Genomic DNA, 19170 nt, shown 5'->3' with positions numbered 1-19170 from the left:
AAACAAAGTAAGCATGAAAGAAAACACAGAGAGATCCCCGAGACTCTGGGGAACATGTGCGTGTGTGAATTTCTCTCTTTTTTAATGCTGAATGATCCAGCCCAGTGAAACTCGCCTCACTCAAGAGACAAAACAAACAAATACCTGTCTTCAATGAAGTCGACCCGATGTAATTAAACAGCATTAAACTACGCGATTTTTTTTTAACGAAAAGTTCCCCTAAGACTGTAAGAAAGTGTAGTGATGACGAATAGGCGCAGCACAGTCCATGGAATGCAGGAAAGCCTTCACATAAAATGAAACCCCGAAATTTCACACCTCGGCCCTGGAAGGGATCTTTCGTCGGAATGGCTAGAATTGGAAGCCGAGTGTTGTCCTTGTTGTTTCACTCCAGTTTGCTTTGGCAGAAGGAGGGGGAAGTAAAACGATGGGGATGACTGTTTGAAATGCAAAGGGGAGGGTAAAATGTGAACTGACCCGAGCGACAGTTTAAATGGGATGGTTTATCTCTCTCTCGCAGTGTTTCTGGGACGTGCTTCCCAGGCGAAGTTTGTGACGATCTTTATAGAGAGGAATGGGATGGCAAATCCACTACACTCTGATGGAAGCATCCTGTTGGTGGGGGGTGATGGACCATCACTTTGGAAGAGGTTCACCAAAGGAGGGGGGGCGGAATCAGATCTGGAAGGAGAAAGAGTGGCGGTTTCGGGCGTTTGCAGGGTTTCCAGGATTTCCTAGGGACCTTAAAGATCCTTGGGAAAACCCTCAGCTCCGGTCGTAAACTAGGTTCCTTGGAAGAAGAAATTCCCACTGATTTTAGTGCCTGGTAAGCAGCCTTTAGAGTTACAGGGCTTGGGAACGACCGCCGAGTAAATAATACTCAGTCAGTGGCAGTAGTGTTAACTTCTTTCCTGCCGTTTTTATCTTGAATCAGGCGGTTGTTGGGCCCAGTAATGAATCCAGGAGAGGAGGGAAAAATCAAGAAAACAAGGGTTGCAAAAAACAAAACAAAGCAAAACAAAACCACACACGCACAACCTTTAGTGTTCAGAGCTTCTTCTCTCAGCGAGAAGTGGGGAGGAAAAAGGAGCAAGCTAGGTTTTGTTGTTTGTTTCCTTTTCAAGCCTGGAGGAAGACGAGCCCCATATAAGTTGAGGGTAGAATTTACATTTCATCAGGAAGTGTATTTTATAATATAACGACACACGTGCACCAAGAGAGCGGCTGGAATGGCGTGTGCTGTGATAGTTCGGAGGCGGCGGCGGCGGCAGCTCCAAGCCGGCTGGCTTTTCATTTTCCTTTGAAAGGCAAAGAGAGTGAAAAGCTCTCCCTTTAGCAGCCCCAACCAGTCACCCTTCGCGGGGACCCTCACTTTTTCCTGAAACTCTTGCACATACCTCTCCATTCCCTTAAACAGACACCGAATTCTGCCCACCTGGAATTTTTTGTTTTTGCTTTTTGTTTGGGTTTGGTAAAAACAAAGCCCCTTTAGCCTTAAAAAACAAAAAGCAAACATGAAAATCGTGGGTTGGAAAGAGTAGAACAGCAGGGACGCGGAATGAAAATGACTACTTTTCTTCATACTGTTTTGCGATATATTTTCAGACCTGTTGTTTGGAGGGGTCGAGGTCTGTTTTGCCATGGCCTGCCTTTGCTGAGATCGACACAGATCTTCCCGATAGGCGGTGTGTTAACCGGTAACAAAGGAGAGAATTCAAACACACTCGTGCATTCCCCTTTCCTCCTACTTCTGTTTTGTTTTTGTTTTTCTCCTCCCTGAAGTATGAATTTATCTCTTGCAAAATGTAGAAACCCTGTCCTGCATTTCCTGAAGCCTTGGAAAACCCTGCTATGTTCTGTGATATTTAAGTTCCTAAACATGTGGACTAGGAACCATCTCGGCTCCCAAGAGAGTCAAAGCTTGAAGGGTAAATTTACTTTTCCAAAGGCCAGCCTCCATATCCCCACTGACAATCCGGGACTACCAGAATTAGCCCCAGATTGTTCTCTCTGTATTTCTTTAAACACCTCTCTCCTAAACATACCAAGGAGGAAGCCAGCCTCTTTGAGTTCCCGGCAGTTTACTCCCGGATAAACAAAATGTGTGTGAGGGAGCCGATTACACAGAAAAAATAAAATTTGAACTGCTTTTGGTTCCTCTTGTAGGGTGAGGCCGCGATATCAAAAATGTCTCCTGTTAAGGACATGGCGCTAATTGCTGACCCTTTTCTAAGAAATGACACGTCCACACCCACATATACTGTACGTACAAACATCTTTGAGGGAAATCCCTTTCCTACATACAGTGAGCCTCCCCATGCTGCTCTACGGGCCTTGGGGAAGAAATCGCACCTCGGGGGAAAGTGCACAAGGAAAACAGGTCTTCCAAGCGCCTCCTTCCCTGCTTTTCGTCTCTGGCCGATCCCAGCCTTGGCTCTTTTAAACGAGGCGGCCATTTACTGCCTCCTTATTGAGCCACTGACCAGGTTAGCTCATAAAGCTATTCACACGCCACAATGGGGATTTTCTCAACAATTAACAAGAAACAACATAATAAAGCCATTGACAAAGGCCCAGCTATTTACTAGAAATTAGGCACTCTTTAAGAGACCAGTGAGTAATTTCACACACTTTATAACCTCCCAGTGCATTTTCAAACACCAGAGTAAACAACCAAGGTGCAGTTTTTCAGCGAAAGCTGTCGCCACAACTGACCCTCTGGGTTGGCTTGTCTTGTCTCCCCTTTCTCCCTCCCCCTCCCCTCCCCCTCTCTTTCCCTCCCCCTCCCCCACGCTTCTTCCACACATAAACATTTCAGTTTATCTGGGATCAGTTCAAAATTGCTGAGTGTTTGTGTGAGAGAGCACTCCCTCTTTTTTAAAAAATGAACAATCAAGCCAACCCAAGGCTTGAAAAAAAGTGGTTCATTTCTCACATCCGAGGTGCCGGGTAAAAGCCGCCCTTTGACCCGGAAGCCTTGCCTGGATCTGGGCGAGCTGGTGGTGGTTATTCAACATGGGGAAGCCTTGCCTTGAAAATAGGCCCGGGACACCTCTGGCTAGAAGCCTGGATGCCTAATAGCCAAGAAATACAATCCTGCAGCCTTAAAAGAAAGATTTTTTTTTTGCCCTGTTTGTATGGATTGGATTCCTTATTGATCAGCACAGTGCAGGAGTCCGATTCAGAACTAACTCGCCTGGTGTCTATTTAGGGGCTTCCCCCGCACACAGGCGTGCACGCACGCACGCACACACTTTCCACTTGCTTCGCTTACAATCTGCATCAAAGAAGGGGAAGGGAAAGAGAGCCAGGAGGCCGGACCCAGAAAAGGGACACTGCATTTCAGAGCTCCTTTAGTCTGTGGTTGACCCGGAAAAGAACGATGTGTGTGTGTGTGGGGGGCTTGAGGCAACCTGAACTGCTTTGGAGGAGCTGGAGATTGGGGGGGGGGAGGAAACAAAAGGGAGAGCCTTGTGGGGAGTGGATGCTGGAGAGTCCCGGCCTAAGTGGGCCGAAAGCCTCTCTCCCCCCCCCCCACGCCCCAGCACAGCTATATCGGGGCCTTTCCTTTGCCACAGAAAGGCCACCTTGAAGTGGATCTCTGGGCCGACTCCTCAGAGAGGCCCTTCCGCTTCGCCTAATGAGTTGGTAACACATTCAGGGGCGAGAGAGAGAAAGAAAAGAGGAAGAGAAAGGCAGGAGACACAAGGAGAGGCCGGGCAGGGCGAAAAACCACAATGAGTTTGTTTTCAAGCCGGCAAGATGGCGACCAGGGGAAACTGGAGGCTACTGCTGCTGGCAGACGGCGAGCTAGGTTCTCTCTCTCTCTCCCCACCTCAAGTCCCCCTGAATCCTCTGAGGCCCGCAGGATAATCGCACCCTCCTAAAGTACGAGAGCCCCATTTCCTGTTTATTTCTTCCTATAGGAAACAGAAAATTTTCTCCACCTCTCCATACACAGATACTTTTCCAAAGCAAAGAAATAAATAAAAGCAGCATTGTGACTCCCACCAAATTCGCACCCCACCACCCCTATTTACAAACACAGCTGTTGCCATATATTTGCAATGCACCCTAAAGTCACCAGCAGGGAAAGAAGGTGAAGGAGGAGGAGGAGGAGGAGGAGGGAGGTGGTCTCGGCATCTGGAAAGGACAGAGCGCCTTGTTTTTGAAACTGTCAATTCTCTCAACCCCTATTGTGAGAGCTTCATGCAAAACATCTCGGGCCTTTTAACGCTGGGGCTTGTGAGGCCGCCTCAGATTGAAAAGGAGAGGGAGAGAAGAAGAGGGAGGGGGAAGCCAGGGCAACGCAAATAATTATATCAGAATAGACACACACACAAATTACAGCGTACAATGTGGTAAATCATACGTGTGTGTGTGTGTGTGTGTGTAATACACACACACACACATATATACACACACACAGGCGAGTGGATATGGACCTATTCGAGCACTTACATAACCAATGCTTTATCATGTATTCTGCCTGTAGGTCCTTGGGAAATGCATTTAATAATTAAGGGGGGGAGGGATAAAATCTTTGCTTCAGCCAAAACGAAGAAAGCCAATGATTCCCCCTCCCCCCCCGTCACCCCGTTTTTGTTTAAACATGCTTGTTGCTGGAATCCCTAGGAGGAGATTTTGCCAGCGCCTGATGTTTGCAAGGGCGATTTAGTAAGGTAGATTCCCGCCCCTTGTCCTGCTGCTTTTAGGAGGGAAAATGGCTCACAAACTTCTACCCTTAAAAGAAAGTTTCTGCCACCCCAACGGATTTGCAGTTGAATCATGAACTTTTCTTTCCTTTTCTCCACCCCCCCCAACGCAAACGTCTTAACCGTAAAAAAACCACAGTGAGCAGCGAGTGCTTCCTGTGTTGTATCTGTGTTCGCAAAAGGCTACTTTTGAGCACAACACTCCGGAAAACTCGCGCGTGTAAAGTGAAACCAAAACACGAGCGCCGGCCTCATCTTTCTGCACAACTTCCATTTATTGGGAACTAAATCTGATTTGGGGCGGGAGGTTAGAAAGCATCAGTTCGGAGTTCTTGTTGGGTTCCCCCCCTTCCTTTTAATAATCACCAAGAGCATGATGGAATAGCATACCACAGCTATCACTACTTTCCTTTATTGCTGTACAGGAAAGTGCAGCAATAAAACAAGCAGGAGTGGCATTTTAAAATTTATTTTATTTCGCCACCGTAGTTAAGCAAGAGTAGACTTCTAGAGTCAATCGCTTTTCAAAGTAAAGGGGCTGTAAACTTCGTGTTACATCGCTGAAGGCAATAGACCTGGTTTTGCTGAAAGACATTTACACATGTTCTCCTTTGAATGCCAGATATATAGTCTAACATTTCCTTTGTCTTCAGGAGTGGGGAGAACATTTCTCCTCGACCCAGCAATACCCCTGATGTAAGCTTCAAACAAACAAGAGTCATCTTTGCCTTGAGTGTGTTTTGTTTATCTTCTTCCCTTACTAGGGAGGATGGGTTTTTGTTTATTTATTTGTTTGCTTCAGACCCAAGAACTGGGAAAGCTACGGGAGTGCCTCAAACGAGAAACAGAATTTCTCCTTCACTCATCTCAAACAATTAAACGTGTCTACCGAAAAACTTATCACACGACAGAGAAAACAAACAAGCATTCCTTAACATCGGTGCTGCACCCTAAAACCCTCCAGATTAAAGCAATAAAAGTCAATAGGATTGCTATGGACCAAGGGGACAGGGGTGTGGCGTTACAGATTTCCTATCAAGCCTAGTCCTACAAGAATCCATCCAAGTTACCAGGAGGAATTGTTAAATAGAACATAGGAAACACCTAGCAGGATTCCAGGCTCTTCCCCTTTTTCCTGGCATGGCAGGGGCAGGGTGAAAACCCGGACAGCTTTTTTCTGCTAAACCAAATATGCAAGATCTCCTTCCATGATTTGTATGAAAGGAGAATGGACTCGGCTGTCGAGGTGTGTGTGTGTATTTGTGTGGGGTGTGTGTGGGGGGGTTTGGGGTGGGGGAGGGGAGAAGAGGGTCAAAAAGCTAGGCTCTACAAAAGTCTTTCGCTCAAGATTTTCATTCCTGTTCCCCCCCTCCCCCGGAAAGGGCAAGCGAGTCTTTTCGAGCCCCAAGAAATCAGTTTACAACATGACTGCACTTTTATTTTGGTTTGGGTTTTGAACATTGTAGGGTTGAAAAGTCTTCATTTGTTCTCCCTAACATTTTCAGTGAGGGGTGGGGAGCCCAAAGAAGACAACTCTGGCTTCCAAGTTGGTGGGGCTCAAGTGGACAAAGCCCCTTCAGAATCAGCACGGGATGCGGGGGGGGGGGCGAAGAGAAGAGGTCTCAAGAACCCTGCTTCTTATGGCAGGCCTATTTTGTCAAGTGAAGGAAGATGGCCTGCAACCTTCTGCTCACCACCACCTGCTTAACAAGCCAGTGCAAAGGTACCTAAAGCTGGGAGACTTACACAGACTGAATGTTGCCTATCAGAGTGTCATAAAGCCATATGTAGTACAGTCATAGAGAAGCAGGCCCTACCAACATTTTTTCCAAAACAATCTCACCCGTAATCATTCTCTGCTCTCCACCTTTCCAAGACCAGAACAGTTTAAACATGCAAGGCACTAAGACAGTAGAGTGAGATCAGAAAATTTAGGGATAGCAGGTGAAGGATGTAGTTTCTAAAAATGCTTGTCTCCTGTAGGCCTTCCATAAGGAGATGAAAACCATTATAACAATCACCCATGTGTCCATTTCCCTCATTCTCTCTTTCTTCTGTAGTGGGTGAGTTTGACCAATAAATATTTAAATAAATAAATATTCAATATTACACTTAATTTAAGGGCAAAACATTGGGTGTTTGTCACCATCAGCAAGAATTTAAAGATTTTAAGCAACAGCAACATAACCAGAGCATTGTGATAAGAAAATGTTGACTCTGAAACATTTCATCGTTGTTTTGTTTTGTGTTGTGATTTGGGATAAATTATTCTCCTGAAACTGCTGAGTAGATTAAATCCTTGAGAATATTAATTTTGAAATAGGGTCTGTTCTTAAATTTTAAAAATGGGTGGAAGAAGAACAAGCCAGGAGTCAACAATTCAACTGTGTTGAAGTGCTGATTCAGTAAATCGGTTATAACATGTTCTCAACCCCTAAACTTTCTGGCAGTTCTGTTTAACTGTTTCGATTCCCCACTCCCCCCCCCCCCAAATCAAACAGCATTAACAACTACCTCAAGTTTGTTTTTATCAGAGTTTTATAAAAAACCACAATTAACCTCTGAAAAACATAATTCTGTCCAGTCACACACACCCTGAAAAGTAAGAAACAATGGATAATCCTGCAATAAGTATATGATATTATATCTTTTTTTAAAACAGTGTTTTAATTGAAAATAAAGCTAAAGCATGCTTTTTCCAACAGTGCAAATTTCCATCATTTTGATTTACTGCTTCCAACATCACAACATATTACACTGGCATGTCTTACCAAAGGCTCGACTCTAGAAGTCTGCCTGCTTCAACTATGTCGAGTTTTAAGTGCAAATACAGACAATTGCCTCTGATTGTCACGTGCAGTAAAATGTTCCTGCTACAAAGATAGGTTGGGAAAACAAGTTTCCAAAGATGAATAGAAACAGTGACACGTCCTGGTTTAAATGCCTGAGTTTTGGTACCAAAGCAGCCACCAAGAATATCGTATATTCTCCACCGAAAATATTCCTTCTACTGGAGCCCCTGTTGCATTTAGTATGTTGGATTCAGCTACATTTTCTTTTAATTGCCTCCAAAGGGGGAATGAGAATCAAAGATTTGTCTGCCTTACCAATCTGGGGAAACCATCTTTTGTCAAACATTCTCCCAGTACCAAAAGCCAACAGAATTATGAAACAGTCTACACCTTGCTCCACAATAATCTTAATTATTTTAAGGGCACAATTCTTATACATTACTTACTTGGGGAGGGGGGGATCACACTGAATTTAAGGAGCTTTTCAAGTAAAAGTGAACAGGACTGGCCTGCAATGCAGGCTGGATTTAAGACAGTAGCCAAGTATGATGTAGGTGGCTAACTAAAGGTTTCGTGGAAAGCATTTGTCTCCTCCCTATCCACTGGCTTTGTAAAGAGTGGCTTCTTCCTGTTCCTTTTGCTTTTAGAGACTTTTCTCTATTGCCCTTAAAACACAGAAGCAGCTTTCAATCCACATCTATTGATTTGCTGATGATGAAGCTACTTCCCTAGTATTGCTCTGGAGACACACCCCCTCTGCCAACTACAGGAGTGCAACTGTTTTTGCTGAAAGAGGTGGGTGGCTGGATTGGGGGTTGGAGGGCTCTAACTGAAGAAACTCCATGCAAAGAAGTGGATGGCTCCCCTATAGCTGAATGATCTAGCGAAATTCCCCTGTGCAACCTCTAGCTGAAGGAACAAGAATGGAATTGAACAGTTAGACTTCCAGGTTCCAAATCTAGTGCATTACATATTATTGGCTCATTCGAATTATAATTCAACTTAAAAAAACATTTACTTGTAGCAGTTGAATTGAGGTACCAGGTGTATTATTAGCATTTTGAGACAGTAAAGTGTTCCAGTTTTAGCAGATTCCACTGAGGTGTGTTTTGTTTTGTTGTTTTTTAAACAGACTTGAGACTTTATCCTGCAGTAGTCTGTGGATTGTAAGACCTCTCCCCACCCATCTTCTGTCTTTTCCCACCAACTCCTTTCATGGCGAATAAAATAGTAATCAAATTATTTGTCTTCCCCCAAAAGAGTATAAACCAGGATTCCACATTTAAATTAAAAAGAAGTGGGGAAAAGATGTGATGAGTAAAACCAGCCAGCCTACAGGCTCAAACGTACAGAATCTGGTGGTGGTGAGGAAAGAAAAATCCCAAGGACTCAATAGCCATGAAGTAAGGTTCCCTCCTATTCAGATCTCTTTCATGAATTAAATTTCCTGAATTTGTGGCTGGGTGGAAGAGGTATTGCTGACCCGCCCAGCTGCCATTTCCAGACAGGATGGGCCTTGGGAGGTGGCTGAGCATCCTTAGCGGTGTTTAAAGTATAAGCTGGCAACAAATCCCCGTCCAAACCAACCACTAAAGAGGGCGGGCAGGGGAAGTTGCCCATGAAGCTAAAGGGCCGCTTGACAGCCGAGGCCACGCTGCCGGCCACCCTTTTGCGCCGCCCGAGCACCGTCAAGTCATCCAGGGTCCCTTCCTGGGCCTCCAAGAGCTTCCCCGGGGCGGTAGGCCGGGGACCCCGCACAGATTTCAGATTTGGTTTAAGGGGCGCCGGGCTGGGCAGGATGGCTCGTTTGCCCAGCACCAAGGTCCGGTAGTTCTTCCTCACCCGGGCTCCGAATTTGTATTCCCCGTCCTCGGGTGTGGAGGCGGCGGCGGCGGCGGCGGCGGCAGCAACGGCAGCGCCTAAAGTGCATGCGGCGAGGGCCTGGCTCAGGGGGGCCGGCGTCGTCGTCGTCGGACTCAGGGGAGGGCTGGGAGGCTCGTCAGTGCAGGCGGGGTCTTCCTTGGCTGGCAGCAGAAGGTCCTGAGGCGGCTGGGCCGGGCTGGGCAAGGGCGGCGGCCGCGGCGGCCGGAGGGGCAGCTCGCCGTCCGCCTCCACCTTGGGCTGCTCTTCGCACTTGAGAGGGCTGGGGCTGGGGCTGGGGAGGGCTCCGTACTCGGTATTGGCACTGCTGTCCTCGACTTTGATCTGGGCAATGGGTACAAAGGGGAACAGTGGGACAGCACCTAAAGACTCGGAGCTTTCAGCAGCAGCAGCAGCCGCCGCCGCCGCCTCTGGCTGGCTGTGGGAAGAGGAACACCAGCTTGGGCAGGGAGGCGAGGGGTCATCCCGTTGAGCATCTTCTAGGGACTTCCTGGGTAGCCCCCCAAGAGCAGCGGTGGGGCTTTCTGTCCTGGCAAGAGGAGGAGGAGAAGGGGAAGGGAAGACGGGGACGCCTGGCTGGACTTTCTTCCCCTCAGGGAAGAGTCTTTGTTGTGGCAGATCCTGGCTTATCTTTGGGTTGGGCGACGAGTCCTCCTGGGCCAAGCCGGGGCCCGCTGTCCTCTCAGCAGGCTTCACATCAGGTGTGGTGGGGGAACACGGTCCAGCCAAGGGCCAGCCATTGTCCTCTCCGCCTCCGCCTGCCGTTGCCTGGCTGAGCGCCCCGAAGCACACGCCGCCTGAGTTGTGACAGCCCAAACCGGGCTCGGTCTTGGGAACCCAGCCCGTGTGGCCGCTCCAGTTCTCTTCCTCCTCAGACGCTTCGGATTTGATGGTCCGCGCCGGACCGGGCAGCTCCAAAGAAGGATGCTGATATAAGAGGTTGGCTTGACTTAGGGGGCTGGGCGACTTGCAGAAGCTGGTGCGTCTGAAGCGGATACTCTGTACCGACACTTGACTGGAACCGGTGCTTGAATCGGATTCAGAACTGCTGTCTTCCTCCTCGTCGTCCTCCTCGTCGTCCTCTTCCTCGGAGCTCAGTTCGCTCGACTCCGAGGCGCAGCTACCTTCCTCTTCCTCCTCCTCCTCCTCCTCTTCCTCCGAAGAACCCGAGTTACTGGTGCTGGTTAAACTGGAGCAGAAATCGGAGTCGTTGGCCGGTTGGTCAGAATAGGAACTGGATTCGGAATCACTGCTGTAGGTCTCCGGGAAATGCCGGTGGGCTGGCGGCGCCAAGAAGCTGGTCAAGCCGGGCAGCCTCTCCAAGGAGGCGGCTTTGGCTGGCTTGCAAAAGCGGGGCACGATCAGCAGGCGCTGGCTGCAATCCGTCGAGAAGCGTCTCTCGGTGGTTTTCTTCCTCTTGGAGGACCGGCAGCCAGGACCCAAAGGGCTGCCTCGGGGAATGGGGAGGGGGGCGGCGGCAGCGGCGGCGGCGGTTGCAGCCAGCTTGGGTTGACTGGCAATGGCGGCCGACGAGCGGTAGTAGTAATGCGGATGTTTGGAGCAGAGGAGGTTCCGAAAACAAGCCGGCTCCGAGGCCAGGGAGACGTAACGGGGTCGGAGCGGGACAGTTTCATAGTTTACGGACACTTTGCGAGGGGATTGGGCCAGTCCCGGAGAACTGAGCCCGGGCGATTTGCTCCAAAAGTGAGGTAGATCCGAAGCCGGTAGGAAAGCGCCTGACTCGGCGGCTGCAGCCGCTGCCGCCGCCGCCGCCACGGCGGCCGCCTTGCGCCAGGCTTTCCTCCGGCTGGCCAGAGGCGTTGTGGCTCCATTCAAACCCAGCCAAAGTTTGCCTCCGTCTTTCCAAAAGGCCGCCTTAGGGTCCGATCCGGGGGAAGGCTGCACGGAGCCGGCGGTCCCCCGGCGCTTAGTCCTCAAGACCCGCTCCGTCTTGCACGAGGTGTAGAGAGCTTCCACGTCCTCGCGGGAAATGAGGGTGCATTTGGCCGCGTGGAAAGCGATGGAGTTGATGGCTTTGAGCTTCCGCAGCTCCTCCAGGTCGCAGTGATGCTTCTGGACTTTCAGGTGGTCCATGCGCTTGTGCACCGTCGTGCGCGGGATGTTCTTCAGAAGATCCGTGAAGACCTGAGAGAGGGCGAACATCTGCTTGCCATGGATCACCAGGTAACCCAGGCGCACGCCGTCCACTTCTTCGAAGCCCGATTTCAGGTCTCCCATGGCGCGCCTTTAAATTATTCCCACCATTGGGGCAGGGGGAGCAGAAAACGGGACAGTGACCCCCCCTCCACAAACACACCCGTTGGAACGGACACCGGCAGCAGCAACAGCAAAGGGAAAAGGTGTGCGGCGGAAGGTGAGGAGGGGGAAGAGAGAGAGAGAGAGAGAGAGGAGCAATCCACACTGAAAATGCGATAAAAATCCACAGGCAGGCGCTGGATTTGATCTCAAGGCATCCTGCTGAACGGAAGAGAACAAAGCCTGTTATTCCTGATCAAACTTTGGAAGGTGGAAGGGGAAAAAATCTGCACACACTAAGGAAAAAAAGAGGGACGGGGGAAAGGGGGAGACTGCTCTAGATGGCGTGGATAAAAAAACCATGTCCTGTAAAATTGCCTGAGGGGAAGAAAAGGGGTGCTAAAAAATCGACTTGGTTGCCCCCGGTGTTTCTCGACGGCAGGGATGCAAGGCTGGCTACCTGCGCCCTTTGGCTGGCGGCTTTCCTCCCCTGGCCCAGCCAGGATAAAGGAATGCGAGGAAAGAGGGCTGCTGCTGGAAGACCAGGAAAGCGACGCAGCCGCTCTTCCCGCCGCTGCTTTCGCTCCAAATCAAATGACAGAGTGAAGTGAGCTCGTCCGGAGACACCTTCATCAATTAATTCCCCTAAAGCCAACGCTGATTGGACACTCCTGACAGGTGATGCAATAAAAATTGATATTCCTCCCCCTTCCCAACCCCCCTCCAAATCTCTGGCTAATTAGCATACTCTTAGACTGCCACCTCCCCTCCCAAAGTAAATAATACTGTTAGTATATAAATCTTTCTATTAAACAATCCGGAGCTCCCAGCCAACCCACAGCTAGCTCTACAGCGCTGGCTACTGAAGGAACGGATTTGGAAGCCCTGCTGACACATTTTGGGTCTCTCCTCCCCGCCCCCTTTATATCTTAGAAATAAATAGAGATTGGAAACTTATCCGGGCTGAAATTGGTGAGGCTGGGGCTATTTCCCCACTGCTATAGGAATCCTAGGGATAGAAAAATAATTGAAAGGGGTAGAACAGAGTAACCATTTTAAGTAACCGTTGTAAAGGGGCGCTTTATTCTGCACTGCGTGTCAAAGAAGGCTTCCTCAATTGCTATTTTCCTTCCTTAAGCTTTAAAGTTTCGTTTTGTTTTTTTAAAGCTGGGGTTTTCAGTTGCTACTTCCACCCACCCACCCGGGTTAGCGACTCCGAGAAAGAGAATACTCACGTTCCCTAGCTTGGTCTCCTCGCCGCCTTTCAGCTTCTCTCTCTCTCTCCCTCTCCCCCCGTTTCCCACCCTCCTCTCCTTCGTTTCTCTCTTTCCGATAGCTAAGTTGTTTCTCCTAGGGTTTCTTTGGGGCTGTGTGGTTATCCTCCAGCCCCGTAATACTGTAACACTTTTCTCTGAAATTCTGCCTGTAATATGGGGGGGGGGGAGGAGAGAAGGAGGGGGAGGAGGAAGGGGGGGGAAGAGAGAGATCGGGACGTGGGCTCACGTCAGACCCATAACAAAGCAGAGATAAGCCAGAATTGTATCCACTTTTCACAGTTCACCGTGTTGCCTTACAAGGTGGAGGGTCCCCGGTCTAATTTCCCGTGTCCACACCGGGATCGCTTGCGTGTTGATCGCTTCAAGCCTCGGGAGGTTGGGCAGCACAGCCGACAGAGGTATTTGGGGAAGGAAGAAGGAGAGGAAGGGGGCGTTTGAAAGAGAAAAAGAAGAGAGAATGAGAGGGAGCATAGTAATGGATGCTCCTGGCTCGCAGGCTGCAGCTTTCGCTGGCAGGGAAGAGGTTCTTATGCAGACTCTGCAGGTTCGATTCACCCTGCCCATCCTCCGCTCCCGGTCCCAGACCGAAAGCCTCCCCACGGGGACGTAATTTCAGACTACTATAGGTGTCTTCGGTTGGGGAGTTACCATCCAGTAATTCAGCCTGGGGTAGAGTTTAGGACAATCCTCAGGGCTTGCACACACGTGGTTTGCCAAACGTACGATGAGCCCCTGTGCATACACCACATGCTCAACATAAAATGTACTCTGCCTCCCGCTTAGGGATCATCCTACTAATCTTCCGGTATTTGTGGCGTCCTGGACAAATGAGAGACTAGGAATCTCACACACAGCAATCAAAAACTCAAACAAAGGTGCCAGGGTGTCTTTCCTACCGGAGGGGGTGGACATATTATCTCTCCCCCACTTTTAAGGTCTCCTTTATTCAAAGTAACATCACATTTACTGACACTGAGGTACAAAATGTCAAAATACCTCTGATAATTCGGATCCGTTATTTGGTTGCTAAACACTGAACTAAGGTTTAAGCCCACTGAAATGCGAGTTACATCAGCTTCGGTCCAAATTCTTCTTGTCCGTTGGACTAATAGATTTTCGGCCACAATTTGGCCACGAGTAAAAGCGCCCACACCTCCCAGTCGGCTCGTGGCCAGAGCCAAAATGAAATTTACCCGGGAGCACCAGAAAACCACTGGGGTGGGGGTGGGGGTGGGGGAGGGAAAAATAAGACTTATCTTCCAATTCCGTAGCCCTATTTCTTTCCCCCTTTCCCGAAACAGACTTGCTGATATGGGGAAGAGAGCTCCAATTACACCGGAACTGGAAAATAAATAACTAACAGCTCTCTTCCCCCCACATTTTTGTAATTAATTTTCACGGCCGTTTTGCATGGCTAGGTAAAATGCAGGCAGTCTTTCCTTCCTTTAAACCCCCCCTCCTTCCTTCCATTCGTTCAACATCCCAGTTTCCCAGGACTTCTGCAGACAACTCAACTGTGTGTGTAGGGGGGTGTTGAAGAGAAGCATCAGGACTTCAGGAAAGTCTATTCAATCCAATCAGACTAATGTTGGGGCGAATAAAAGTCAGCTCAGCTGTTGCACCCAGATATATTGAACTCTGCAACTTAATGGGGCGACTCTTTTCCTTGGAGCTGTAGGGCCGATTTTTCGTCGTGAAGCCAGCAGCTGCGAAAACTGTCGGCCTGTGTGCCTCTGGCCTGCAACGAGAGGCCGAGGGAGAGCAGGGTGTCCTGCGTCGGCTGATACCAGGGCTCTTTCAACGTATCCGAAAGGCGGTGGCGAACAATGAATGAACGCCTGCTCACAGCCATAGTTCGGCCCCGCATCTGGCGAGCCTCGCCTACATCTATTTCCCTCTCGTGCACAGGAGACGTAGCCTCCGATTACGGGGCGAAGTTTCGAGGAAAAACAGCTGCCAGGGTTTTTGTTTGTTTATTTGTTTTAATTACCATTGTTGGCTTTGTTCTTAGCGAGAGGGAAAGGATCCTATCAGGTTTTCTCGGATTAAGCGATGGGGATATTTGCAGAATCTTCTGTTCTCCCTCTTCTAGTTCTAGGATGGCAGCAGTTCCTCCCACGCCCCCACGCACCCCATCTCCACTCCTGCTACTCCTCCTCCATGTCCCCTGTTTTGAGGTTGACGGTGATGGAATCCGTGACAGCCAGAACCACAAAATAAATTCAGCCTGAGGCCTTAGGTTTAAAGTTCTGTCTTCCCAGGCTGGTTGACTGTTTGTCTGTTTCCTAAAGCTGAGTTCTAAAGTCGTGGTTTGATCCGGTATAGCGCAAATTCTGATTAACACGAGAGGCAAGCTACCAGCATTTTCTCTTAACAGCAGTGGACTACTCAGGAAAAAAAGGGGGCACAGACTGACACACATCTGAATACCGTGGTCAGCATTCTTGGTTTTCAGAGAAAGCCTTTATGGTTTTTATTTGCTTTACACATGGACCTTAAAACAGGCCAAAAAGAAGAAAAGAGAGAAAAAGGGAACTTTCTCTTTTTAAAAAGAGAAAGTTTTAGATTGCCTCACAGGAAGAGAGAGAAAGCCAATTAATGGGTTCAGTTAGAGTAGACCCATTAAATTTTGGCTTGACAAGTCCCATTCATCCAGTAAGTATGCTTTAGTCAGAACTGACAACTGGATTTACCCCAGATTTCTACAAAACTAGAACCTTAACTTCTTTAAATATAAGTCAGCAACTGCAGGATGTGGGGGTTGTAAGAGAGAGAGAGAGAGAGAGAGAGAGAGAGAGAGAGAGAGAGACGGGGGAGGGGAAGAATAAGTAGTGAATGAATGAATGAATGAACGAGTACACAAGCATAAGCAAAGCCAGAAATTTTATAGAAACGCGTTAAACACAAAGGGGAAAGGCAGGTCTGAAGCTGGGCAAGATTCTTGCTTCAAATTCTTCCAGCAGCCTTTTGTTCCTTGAACCTCTCCTTATCTTCCTTTGGGATGAGAGGAAGTGGGGGGGGGGGGAGAGATAAACCTGCTGGTTTTCTTACCAGCATCAAAACATTATAAATATGCCCAATCTCGTTTTAGCAGTTCGGCAGTCGAGCTTTCTAAAACATCAACTACTGCTACTACTACTCGGTGAGGCCCTGCTCCAGCAAATAAAGGCCGGGACGTCCAGTGGATTTGCATGTGTTTCAGAGATGGGCGCGATCAATACCTAGCAACGGTCGAGATTATTAACGCGAATCCTGCTACACCCACCCACCCCCACCCCCACCAGTCTATTAAAAAAAAAAAATATCCCGATCAACGTGTGTCCAACTAAGATGTCTATTCTCAGCAGCATTTAAAGTTAGGCCAGAATTTGCTTCCGCCCTCTGAGTGACAATAACAGACAGCTACCAAGTCATAGAGGAAAAGCAAAGGTAGCGCATTTTCTTCGCTGTGTTACAGTCACCGACTCTCTCAGCTAAGTCGACTTGAAGACCTAGCCACCTTTTCCTGGGAATAAGCTCTGTGTGTAAAGCATGAGAAGTACTTGCAAGTTAACACGACCTGCCTTGGGCTTTTTATTGCTCCTGTCCTAGGCGGTTTGCCGGGAAACAAGTCCTAAACCACTGGGACTTATTTCCAGATAGGAGGTGGGTCTCGGCTTGTGTATAAATCCTGCTGAAAGATTTAGGAATAACACGCGGTGCAGGGTAACAGCGTGCAATTTCTTCACGGAGTTCGGCCTCCTGCTTGGTCCTTACAGGACCGAAAACGTGACATTTGGCCTGCTCCTTCCATCTCAGATCAAGCTACCGGTGGCTCCGGACACCAGTTAAACTAGGGGTGGGGGGCGGCGGGAAGGCGGAGAAAGCACCTGGTTTTGAACGGTTTTCTAACCACGTCCTAGAAGACAGTGAAGTGGAAATGCTAGAATTGAAGCCGACGTTGATTTCGGAATTGACGGAAAGAACACCATGGCTGCAAACAAAGGTGAATGAAAACCAGTGAAATTAATGGAAAGTAATAACAACAAAAGCAAAAATCAAGATCAGAGGGACTGAACCGGGTTTGGCTTCTGCAGGCTACTTCAAGGGGCCTGTGAATAGGAACTAGCCACCCCCCACAATCCATTATCAATCAAATGTGCTCCTTTTCCCATGGAGTAGCCTCTGCCTGTAATGTATATCCTACCTTAGATAGGATTTCTTTGCCTTAGATGATATTTCAGTCTGAAGCACTCTTGGCTAACAACAAACCTAATTAGAAAATAACGAGGACAAATAATATTCCTCACTCCCTTGCTGTAAACCTATTCCCATGGATGTCACATAGCATAGCTGTTTTTACCTTGTGGCCTTTAAAATATATAGAATTTCTCTCAAATCTCTTTTTTTTCCCTAGGAGTGGGGGAAGGTGTGCATATGAGAGAGAGAGAAAGAGAGAGAGAAGGGGGGAAGGGTGGCGGCGGCTATATTTGAAAACGCCCTCTTAGGTTGTGATTTGATATATTTTCATTGTATTATCATGATGATGTTTAAACAGCCCTGCAATCCAGGTTGACCTCTCTTTTCTGGGGCAAGTCACTCAGAGCACCATTTACTGCCTTTTAAAGGTTTACTTGTAAAATGCAACAACATTTTAAGCCTCTGTTTCACTAAATCCTTCAGTTCTTCACACCCCTATAGATTTCCACAGGACAGTGGACAATCTATTCTTCTTCTTCATCATCATCATCATCATCATCATCATCATCATCATCATCATCATCATCATCATCATCATCACTACTACTACTAACCAATTTCTTTTCCATGCAGTTTAGCTTGGAAGGTTAGCCTATGTTGTTTTCTTCCAGAAGGGGACATTTAATTCATAACAGTTTAAAGTAGATTTGTATAGCTAGCACATTAGCTGTACTTACCTCCCTTCCATAGTACATCTAAAGTGATTACAGGGAGCATGAGAATAGGACAAAAAGGCCCAAACCTGCTGGAAGGGTCACAGAGCATCTCCCCTCAGCTATGTAAATTCATTCAGATGTGACTATTCACTTAAAAAAAATACCCTTGGACATAATTTTTAAAAAATGAGAAAAAGAGACACCTTTTAAAAATGTGATATTAATATGCAAGACAGTTAACGTGCTTTTTTAAAGACTCCAAAATCCATTATTTAGCTGTGGTAGCACAACATCAAGCTTTGGGGCTATTTCTTTGTAAGCAAAACAGCGATTTATAGTGCTGTTAAAGGGTGCTCTTCCCTCTTCCGAGCTTTGTTTTCTTACATGTATGTCTCTTTTTTGCTCAACAGATATGATGGAATAAGTTTTTTTCCCCTTCTGTAATGAACACTTTTTCTTCTAGAAACTTTGCTCATCCATGTTGTTTTTAAACCTCACTTTTAAGGAAAAGGTTTTTCGGACACAAACTGCATGCCATGTTGCCCACTGACCCATAATCAAAATGCAGTGACCTTCTACCCTTTTTCTGCCCCTTGACCCATCCTGAATTCAATGCAGCCTTTATAAATTTGCAAATCCTTGGACGTAAAGGGGATTTGGGGAGGCTTTGTTCTGCGAGGGTCCTAAAAGTGTGCATTTTTAATTAGACACAAAGGTGCAGTAAACAAAGACGCGGGAACACGCCTTGCATTTCTTACTTTACAGGTGGGCAAACGCCTAGACCAGATTGCAAAATATATACAGTACTGCCTCTTTCCTCACCCCTAAAAAAAGGCATTTAAAAACAAAACAATTTCAGCCAGCAACGAAAGGCAATTACAAACATAGGAGATCCGAAGGCACCAAATTAGCAATGTGTACAAATCACTTTTGTGACATAAGGAATGGTCGGACCTCTAGTCTTCCACCGTTCCTCATCTCCAAGATCTGTCGAGATCATCCTGACCCAGGAAAGGGGGGGCGGCAAGGGAGAAGAAGATGTGAGCTGAAGCTACAGGCACATGGCCTTATCTCTCTTGCTATCAACCAGTTTAAAGGACACCGTAATTACGATTGCGATAAAAGCAAGACAACGCCTGGCTATTTTGGCTAAATAAATAAGGAATGTTTACAACTCCTGAATGGTTCAATGGCAATTAAAGGCTGGCAAAGAAACACTCTCTTTCTAACCCTCATACTTATTTACTCCATTTTATTGCAATCTTTGATTCTTTTCTGATGGAGCAGAACAGCTTTTCAGAAGGCCGATAAGAGGAAGTAGAGAGCTTCTTAAGGGGGGCAGGAAGGACACATA

At 47.7% G+C, this 19170-nt stretch overlaps 1 protein-coding gene across 1 annotated transcript; it reads right to left on the bottom strand.

Moving 5' to 3' along the window:
- Window positions 1–7235: 7235 nt before the first annotated feature.
- SKIDA1 (SKI/DACH domain containing 1) lies at window positions 7236–12621 on the bottom strand. Its single transcript, XM_020801908.3, has one exon. The coding sequence runs from the start codon at window positions 11624–11626 to the stop codon at window positions 8939–8941; it is 2688 nt and encodes an 895-aa protein (XP_020657567.3). The 5' UTR covers window positions 11627–12621; the 3' UTR covers window positions 7236–8938.
- Between the last annotated feature and the right edge of the window lie 6549 nt (window positions 12622–19170).

This window comes from Pogona vitticeps, chromosome 6 (genome assembly GCF_051106095.1).
Source record: "Pogona vitticeps strain Pit_001003342236 chromosome 6, PviZW2.1, whole genome shotgun sequence".
NCBI classification, from domain to species: domain Eukaryota; kingdom Metazoa; phylum Chordata; class Lepidosauria; order Squamata; family Agamidae; genus Pogona; species Pogona vitticeps.
This window is presented reverse-complemented; position numbering and strand designations above follow the sequence as displayed.